This window comes from Anneissia japonica, unplaced genomic scaffold, assembly GCF_011630105.1.
Source record: "Anneissia japonica isolate Jap-2015-1 unplaced genomic scaffold, ASM1163010v1 scaffold287962_len325480_cov183, whole genome shotgun sequence".
NCBI classification, from domain to species: Eukaryota; Metazoa; Echinodermata; class Crinoidea; order Comatulida; family Comatulidae; genus Anneissia; species Anneissia japonica.
The window spans coordinates 35,916-46,061 of NW_022732702.1; the positions used below are offsets into that span (position 1 = coordinate 35,916).

Here is a 10,146-nt window from a genome sequence, read left to right on the forward strand (position 1 = left end):
TTTTGGGGGGGGGGATTTTTTTTTTTTTTGGGGGGGGGGAATCTTTGATTATTTATTTGTTTAAGCTACTGTTGACCAACTTTCTGTTTTGTATGTCAACTTTTATAGAGTTTAAATGCTTTTTAAGTTGCAAATTATGAAAGTAAATTATTCATTTTGTTTATTTATATAAAAGACAACATATTTGACAGAACAGAACATTTCAAATCATTCGGAGTTTTCCTTAAAAAACTCCCACAAATTCACCTCAATTTGTATTTCTCTGATTGTTGCTGGTGGATGTGGGACTTGGATGGATTTTTCCTCAACCTCATTACCAGCTCTGAAATCACAAAATGATGCAAATTAAGACGACACAGTACTTTATTTTTCACCGAGTATACAGATGTATTTGGATAATGAAGTTTTTACTTAAATGTTTTTTGTAATTTTGATGAAACAGCTGTCACTAATGCATATTGATGTGTTTGAATAGACACATTTCCCTACACAATTTGTCTTGGAATAATAAAAGAAAATCCTTACAAACATTGTTGCAGTAATAAAAGGCATTGCAATCTAGTGCATATTTAATTGTCGCCGCATTGCCGGTGGTTGTCCCCTTTCCTATCATCCTCCTCCTCATCATCATCATCATTTGTCATCACCATCAAATGTATAATTTTGAATAAAGATATCAACAATGAGGCAAATTCCATGCAATACAACATCATCATTTCATTCTCATGGTATATTTATTAATTCAAAAAGTACAATACAAAGGTAAAAAGAAATTGCCAAATATAACATTGTAGTAAAAAGAACTAAATTGCGTTATATATTTACAAGCAAAAAAAAATTCACAATAGGTACAGAAATACTTTAAATAGCAGAAAAGCAGGCGTTACATTAAGCAAAAGAACAACAATTTACAATATACATACAAATACTATAAAAGCAAAAAAAGCATAGGCCAATAAAAATATTCATAAAAAGAAATATTTAAAAATGTAAGAAATCATTATTATAAACATTGACATTCAAATCTTTAATCCAAAATGGTCATAATTAATTATAGTAATAATTGCAAAAATTCATATTTCAAAAAAAAAAAAGCACAGGACAATAAAAAAAGACATTCAAAAAGAGAAATATATAAACTCCAAATTCATTATCATTATAAAAATAGTTTTAATTCAAAATATTCATTACTTAAATATTTATTCGAATATTGCACAAGAAAAAAAAAAACGTGAAATTATTATTTATTATAGTGATTATTAGTATCATTCATAATAAATTTAAAGCAAAAAAAACCCCCTTCAAAATGCACAACAACCAAACAAAAGAGAAAATTGGACCTCAAAAGATACTGGGATACATAATATTCACATTGTAAATTTTCCCAATGAATCAGGAGAGTTGAACAGGAATCAAATCTGCTGATTTGTCACCAAGAAATTTAATCAGAGAGCCTTTCCAACTGCACTGGGAACAACAGTGTAGCGATTTTATGGAAGCCAATATTAACTTTCTACTAGTCATGTCGCTTATGAAAAACACAACCAATTTAATAGCCAAGCATTGTGTACCACGCTTTTTCCGTTGGATACAAAGCGATAAGTGTACCTAGAATGTATATATTAATATCAATATTCAAGGTCATTCAATTGAGCCATACACAGTACTCTATTAATGTACTCACTCATTATTTGAGTGCACCTCATAACCAGATATTGAAGATTCAGTTTCGGACTCATTGCTGGTCTCATCACTAGACGAAGAGGAAATATCTGAAGAAATGAGGTTCTGAAAAAGAACATGACATTACAGTACTTGTCATTTGTTGAAAAACGAAATGATCTCATGACCATTTCAATTTTCAACAAGACTGTCATAATTATTCATTAATCATTATTTATACATTAATATCATTACACCTCTACAACAACCATAATCATTAACTATTATAATCGCATTACTAACATCATCATTACCAAATCACACCACCTTAATTCAAGTATAAAATAATCTGAATCATCATCATTAAAATTATAATCACATCACTGCCACCATCACCACCATTATTAACATTAAAATCACATCACCATAACCACTACTAAAGTATGATTATCATCACGATCATCAACATTGCCAAATGATCACATCATCATCGTTATCAATGATTATCACTTCACTACAATCAGTGGTGGTGCTAGCAGGGGGAAAGGGGAGCATTTTCTCCCCATATAATTTTCTTGTCCCTACCCTTCGCCAACCCCCAAAAAAGAAGAAAAACCACAATTCATCAGGGAGAAAAAAAATGTTTTTTCTACCTATTATTTGTAGACTATCTATAAAATTGACTATACAAGCCTGAAACCCTATATGAGGGGACTTCGCCCCCTGAACCACTAAAAAGACATTTTGAGAGACGCCCAACAATGCCCACTTCGGGCCACCCCAGCATATTGCAACCTAAAATATGACTTGGAACACTACCAATTGATCACATCACTGTCATCATCATTACCATTATAATCACATCACCACAATCATTACAGTACCTACCATTATGATCGTCATCAGGTTCAACTGTGATATTAGTGTCAACTACAATATTTTTTAATCACTATTTGACTATATTTATGTGAAGTTTGTCCTCAGGAACTGCTTTGATGTTTTCTTTTAATACGGTAAATTTAACACAAATAGAAGTTGTTGACAGTATACACTTTTGCTAAAAAATAATTCAATTCACCAAAAAAAAAAAAAAAATTGTTGTACAACACACTGACAAAAATCTCAACCAACCTTTTCTTCCATATGAACATCTATCTTGTGAATAGCATCGTCTTGGTCAAAGGCAGCTCTTGATATTGGCAATGGGTTTTTTTCTATTGCAGGGCCTGTCAATGAGGTAGTCTTTGGTTCAACTTCAGAAGTGACAACATTTTCTTCACTATTGTCACATTCCATTTTTGTTGAACCAGTAGAATTAGGTTGTTGGAAATTAGAACATTCTTTAAGATTCTCTAGAATTGAGTAATTTCCCTCATGTGTATTTTGAGTACAGTGATCAGTTGTAGTTTCATTTTGTGGTGTTACAGATTCAGGGAGTGGGGAGTTACTGGGGATTTCACTGCAGGTACGATGCAAATCTTTCTGTGAGACTAATTGACAGCATTCACTTGTTGTTTCTAATTCTGCCTCAATTTTAACTCCTAAATCTTGTTTTGATTCAGGATGACTGCAACATTGCTCATTTAATTCAGTATCCATTCTTGCCAAGCTGATAGTTATCCTACTTTATCTGTAATCCATCTATGAACACTAGAAAAAATAGAAGAAAAATTTGAGCTATTTTCCTTTTAATTATATAAAGATTTACACAAAAAAAAGGGAAAAAAAAAGAGAAACATTATTATTTAATACTGTTGAACTTGCCAAAGTCAAATCGAAAATGCCATTGGCATTGAAAAATTGTTTGACTTTACAGTAGATAAAATTTGACTTTCAGATTTGTTAATTAATTGAAAATAACGAAAATTTGGCATGTAAAATAAGATCAACTTAGAAATTATTGGAGTTAAAATAGGGAAAGTTGACTTAGGCAAGTTTTACTGTAATCATAAATGAAAGTGGCTGGTGGAGCAACAGTTGTGGATGTGCAAGGCACTAAATCCATGTTTGTTCCTCCACCCAAAAATATAAATGGGTACCTAAAAGGTTAAAACACCAATGCACTGACTCATTTCTGCAGCAAATTAATTACCGTATTTATTGTTGAGAAGGGTTTGAGGGGCTGTGTTTATTCCAGGGATGCATATAATATATTCAAGGGATTTGATTACTTTTTTTGGTGTAAAATGAATTTGTATATATACAGTACTCTAATAAACGGCCTTTAATTTCACTGTAAATGTGGAACTACAACACATAATTACCATCAAAACGTGTAATTGGTAATTGAACTATACAGACTAATGTTGATCCCAACCAAGTTCGAAAAAATGTAATTCTACTAGAGTAGAACATTAATAGAATGTGTTGCTTCCATTAGATTTGTTTACAGTCATTTATTTGGGAAAAAAAATAAATACACAGGAAGCTTATTTGAGGTACAGTAGGCATTAACTCCAAAGGAGGCTCTAGAGCAGGCATTTATGCAATTTTTTTCGAGGGGGGCGTTTATTCAAAGCAGGCGTTTATTCGAATAAACATGGTAATTATACTCCACAAGGAGATATGTGGGCCATATGGCATTGTTCCATGAATGGGGTAATAATGTGAAGTAGAGATTTATTTGTTTTAAGGGCAAAATAATTTACCAGCATACTGTACTGTAGTATTGAAACAGTATTAAATGAATGTTTCTTTGCTTGTTCACTAAAGTTAATTACATAGCTTTACTGTATGTACGTTTTAGTGAGCATATATTTTGCATTTTTTTAACCTAAGTCATTGGATACTGTCCACATAAAGTGTTGCTGTTGTATCGGCGCAATAGCAGCCACCTCCATCAGGTACCCATTAATACCCTGGATGGAAGGAACCAATGCTGATGAAGTGCCCTCCCACAAAGAGATTAACAAAAAGCAGTGAGGGATTGAGTCCCAGACGTCACACACAGGAAATCAAACTGTTAACTGCTTTGCGAAATAGTTAACCATGGTTATCATCTACTACCTAATTAGCACCGTTATCTCACAGAACAGTTGCTCCTGAAAATTACGCTAAAAAATTGGCCATCATTCATCTACAAGATATTTACTCTCGTAAAAACAGTGACTTCTCAATTAACTGGCGCAATTTAATGTTGCTTACAGGAATCTGAGAATTATTATGCGAAGAATTTTCAGGTAAACATGCATTATACAAGATTCTTGTTTTGCATTAGTACATTTGACACTGTACGACACTGATTTAGGCTAATGACTTCAATCAGCTTCGTAGAGATAGAAATTTATATGACATTTAAAAAACTAGATTCATCTGAAAAACAAATGGTGTTTTCACTGGCAGCTACAAACAAACAGATCTATTAACTAAAAAAAAAAAAAAATGAAGACAATATTCATTACTACAGAGACGATTCATTTTAAATGTCCATATCACCAAGATCTCTAACTCTGAAATATTTAGAACAACAATATTTATCCCTCCACAACCCAGATTTGTACCATCAATGTACCTGATTCAAATTTTCACTCCTCACACATGAGAATGTGGGGGGACATTAGTATTTCATGATAAAACATTTAAAAAAATGAATGTAAAGGTCAATTTTTTGTACTTGGATGTTGGAAGATCTACAGTACCGCATCCTCTTGTAAACTCCAACTGCACAAATTGTCACTACTATTCTGAGATCCCACCTACAGTACAGTAAATGTTTAATCTTAGCAAAACCTTTGTTAAACCTCCTTTCCCCAACATATTGTCAATCTCACCCTAAATTTCCCATATTTTGCATACTACTGATCAGCAACCACCATAAAAAATTAATCACCATCCCTTTCTTAATAAATTATTGTCAAATGTTCTGATGCACTGAAAGAAATTAATAAATAATTTTCAGGACAATGTAATTGTTTTGTTTCTTCACACATTCCACAGTACTATACCAATGTTCAACAGCAGGGGTGGTCATAAAAATGGGTTGGAGGAGCATGAAATGGGTCGTGGGAGGGGGGGGGGGAGGCTAAAGTGGATTTTTTGTTTTAACACTGTAGGCCACACCTACAGTAAACTGTAACATCTCCCGAAAAACCTTCATAAATTGCTAATTACAGTATAACGCTTAATTCTCAGTTTCAATGTTAATTATTGCAGATATGATTGATGTTGGGCTGTAAAAAGAAGGCGTGCCGCAATTTGCCCAGCTGTGTTCTACAGTTATCTAGTTATCACTATTGTATTTTTGTAGCACACAATATACTTATATGAAAAGAAATCAAATGAGTTTTTACATTAGCCTGGTTCACACCAAACTTATGTCTAGATAATACTTAACCCTTTGAAGTCCCAAGGGGATTTATTCTAGTTCGCTGGGGCCCCTTAAGGGGTTTTAATAGGTTTCTGAAAAACGCGTAGTAAATTTTTATGACTGTAACTTTCTGCAAATGTTGGGTTTGATTGTTGAGTAAAATGTTTTGGGCTTCCGAAAAATAGCAAAATTGTTTGACTTTTTAACCTAGGTCATGTGCCCCAAAATTGCAATTTAGGGGCCCAAAAAGGGTACTTTTTCCCCATAAACCCCATGTAAACGACACTAAAAAAATTCCTATGCTCATAAATGTTACACATTATGTGGAATATGTTGTTTTCTACAGAAATAAAATGTGTTTGGTTAAAAAAAATTATGCTTTCATATTTATGACGATTTTTTTTGCCCATGGTTACAGAGGTAATTGAGGTTATAATTTGGGGAACGGCTTCTTAGAACACGCCCCCTCCCCCGATAGAGAGCAAGTAAGCCTAGCTAGGCCTACATATGCTTATTTCTAACTAAGGTGGACTACTGGACCTAGTAGGATATATTTCACTAAAACTAGTACACTTCATGAAATAATAATATAATAATAATAGAGAAGATGGGGGTATGGGACTATTGAAATATGAGAGGGGGTTCATGTACATGACCAAACCCAAAATGAACATTTGCAGACCTAGCATTACTGGTTGCGCTGCTAAAGTTTCTAGTTAAAATCTTTCCTCAGATTCATATTATTTATATTATTAATTAATTAATTAATTAAATTATTTATTATATAAACAATCCCGCTATCCTCGTTCCAAGTACATCAGTCACTGACAGAAATTTTTTTTTTTTTTTTGCTCTACAATCGCTAAGCCTTGTCTCCTATTGTTTTAATAATGCTGCCCTCTGTTGCTGAATCTTTTAGGGGATTTCCTTAACGTCACTAGAAACAGGACCGCGCATCCAGAGACAGTAAATTACTCCGTATGGGATACGGACCACAACCTCAAAGGGTTAATAGATCCACTTAGTCTAGACATGCACCAGGAATACTGTACTCTAGGAGCTATTACACCTACTGTATACCTAAAAATTCATAGTTATGGAGTTAAAAAATTTCACATGACCAAATGAGGTCATAGGTCAAAATAGACAATCTTTAATACTATCATGTTAGGTATTGTTGGAAAGCTCTTCTAAAGCTATATACAGTTCTGCAATAAACATACAGCATAAAATGTATCGTTTTTAATATGTTTTATAGTTAAAGGTTCAGATAGGAATGTTTTACTGTATATCACTGTATAAAACATGCTACAATAGTACAGTATAACGAAAATATGGTTAAAATAGAATTGTTACTGTAGGTTTTGGTTTTTGCAATGGCACTAAATTTGGTCCATAGGTTTCTCTTACCATACTATTTCAATTTCAGCCTGGCACTGACAGAGGTGACCCCATTAGGTCATCTAATTTATTTTTTTCCATTTCTGTTATAATAATCGCTATATTAGCATAAATTCAGTGTCAACAAACTACCACCAAGGCCAGTCATTGAAATGAGCGCAAATGTGTCTCTTGGGGACCACTTACTGACACCACAAAGCTAGTTTGTTGCGAAACGCATGTAAACAACACAATTCAGCGATCTAAACACTAGAAAGAACACAATAGAAAGGTTCATAAAATATACAGATGGTGGAAATTGACATGATTTGGTTTACAAATTTTTCAGTTTATGAATACTCCTTCATATCAAAAGATATGTAAAATGGACATCTTAAACAAGCCGTTCCACTGAGCGGATTTTTCAGTCTGGTTTACCAAAACTCCCTAAAAACTTCCTATTTAGTGACGCCGATAGCTGGCTGCTGCTTCATCTGGCTCCATCCTCGACATCGAACACAAAAAGGGGATTATCGTATATTTAAAGATGTTGCTAGCTGGGTTAATTCCGATGTGAATCAATCAGACTATTGTTTCTACTATAAGGTCACTGCTGAATAATGGTTAGTAAGCATGTTTACAAGCCAAACGAAAGATACTATTTTTAAAATTGAAAATATCTTAGTGATATAATTTATTAGTCTAAATATCTCTCCCAAGAAGTTCTACAGTGCAAGTAAATTAGTCTTCTAGAGCAATAGCCTTTTTGCTTGTGGGTCTAATCAACCTTTTAATAATAGCATATCATAAGTTCACACAAACGAATGTCAAGGAAAAGTGCAATTTGAATGAGATAGTATCAGCCGCATAAGTGCTGTGGCGTATCTAGGAATATTTTGAGATGGGGCTGACAGAGTGGCACAAAGTGGGGCCTTGGTGATTAGGAAAGGTGGTAAGGCTTCCTTGACAGAGCCCTAGACCACAATAGATATGTAAGGAAACACCCCCAAATTTCTCTCTCTTGACCATATATATATTCCACCCCAACTTCGGACTATAGCAGGCCCTTAATTGCCACTTACACCACCAAGGCAACAAAACTGGTGGATCTGTCGCTGGTGGCGAGCATACTTCATCCCAAATAACGGTGACGGCCAGGATCAAAATTCAGTGCTTAAGAAGAAATGGCATTCAGATTAACTTTATATGAAAAGGTGCAGTATTTCATTTACTTCAACGAAGAAAATCATTGTTCGTGCAGCAACGAATTAATAATCATATCATGGATGAAAATGATATTGATGAGTCAACTTTCATGTTAAATATTTGATATCACCCATAATTAGTATCAATTATTTTAAATATCATGTATTTTTTTATTTTTTTTTTCATTTTTAATTTTTGATATTGTATCCTTTAATTTATATAGTATACCACGTTTTTTTCAATACCATTTATGAAGACTGATAATGATATTTGTAATTTACAGTAGGCCTCTAAAGAGGGATGGGGGCCTAGCCTAGGCTACATTACATCACCTTTTTGTAATTTTTTTTATGAAGTATCAGTATTAATTTATGGTCCCTTGGCCTTGTACATATTATTACAGAAGTATTCTGTTCATGAATTTAATTTTTTTTTTAACTAAATAAATTGTTAAATAATCATAATATTTAGAAACATCATTCATTCACTCTAGTCCCTTGTAAACTAGGCTAGACCTACTGCCGGCCCTTGGGGCTCCTCAATTAGGCCTAGCCCCAGGCCCTATACCTTTTATTAGTCTACTCATTCAGCCAGCCAGGTCCGGCAGCCTAGCTAGGCTAGCCGCCTAGGTAGAGGCCTAGGCCAAATCTGTTGCAGTAGTTTACCACTACCACTACCTCTACCACTAATACAGTGTTGGTTGTAGCATAGACAAACCAAGTATTAATTACCATATTTAGGATATTATCAGTTTCTTACATTCAACCTATTTACCTGAACGTAACTTCCTTCAGCACGCATTCTACAAATACAATGTTTTGGTTTTATGGTAATATCAACACATGGCGCGAGGCGACAATGGTGTTTGCTGCACTGACATCTAGCACACGCCAACAACGTTATGACGAAATCCACCATATACCGAATGGATGAATCGAGAGTAGCCGAGTAGCCGAGTGATGAAGTTAAGTTAGTGGCGGCATAGTGAGAATAAAAAAAATACGCACATTATATTTTGCCTAGAAATTTTAAAGCCGACATATATATATATATATATATATATATTTTTTTTTAATTGCTTTATTATTTATATTTCTTATCAAAATAATTTCAATAAATCTTAGGCAAATGAAAAGATTTTGTATCAACAGCCCTGTTGGGTCTTTTTATTTTAATTAGAAATCAAAAACGATTTTTACTAAATAAAAGTCTATCTTAATACCCCGGCCTCCTTATTGGACTACGTCTCCAGGTCGGTTTTGGAGTTTTAAGAAGTCGATTTAACCCACTTCCAACAGGTGCATGATTTAATACGAATTATAACAATTTTTTTTAAATTTTGTTATCATATTTCCCCCTCACTCCATTATATAGGCCTACAAAGCACTAACACCTCAATTTTACGTAAATTCCAAGGATTCACAGAAAATCATTCCGACAAAAAACCAAACTTCCAAGCGAGGAAGCAGTGAACAACTTTACAATCACACATAATAGTAACAAATAAGAGAAAAATACGGTGTAGGAAAAAACAGATTAGGCCTATAAAAACAGTTTTATAATGACGCTAAATAAAATTATAATGTTCACTG

The 10,146-nt window shown here is 33.6% G+C and overlaps 1 protein-coding gene across 1 annotated transcript in view; it reads right to left on the minus strand.

Annotated features, from left to right (window-relative positions):
- The window catches only part of LOC117115764 (H/ACA ribonucleoprotein complex non-core subunit NAF1-like), a 22,404-nt gene extending 12,937 nt beyond the window's left edge, over positions 1-9,467 (minus strand). Inside the window, exons 1-4 of the mRNA XM_033259694.1 lie at positions 9,329-9,467; positions 2,794-3,312; positions 1,685-1,788; positions 247-322 (exon numbers count right to left, since the gene is read on the minus strand). Coding sequence (XP_033115585.1) covers positions 247-322; positions 1,685-1,788; positions 2,794-3,261 — 648 coding nt within the window. The 5' untranslated portion in view covers positions 3,262-3,312; positions 9,329-9,467. The remainder of the gene's footprint in view (positions 1-246; positions 323-1,684; positions 1,789-2,793; positions 3,313-9,328) is intronic.
- Positions 9,468-10,146: the final 679 nt, after the last annotated feature.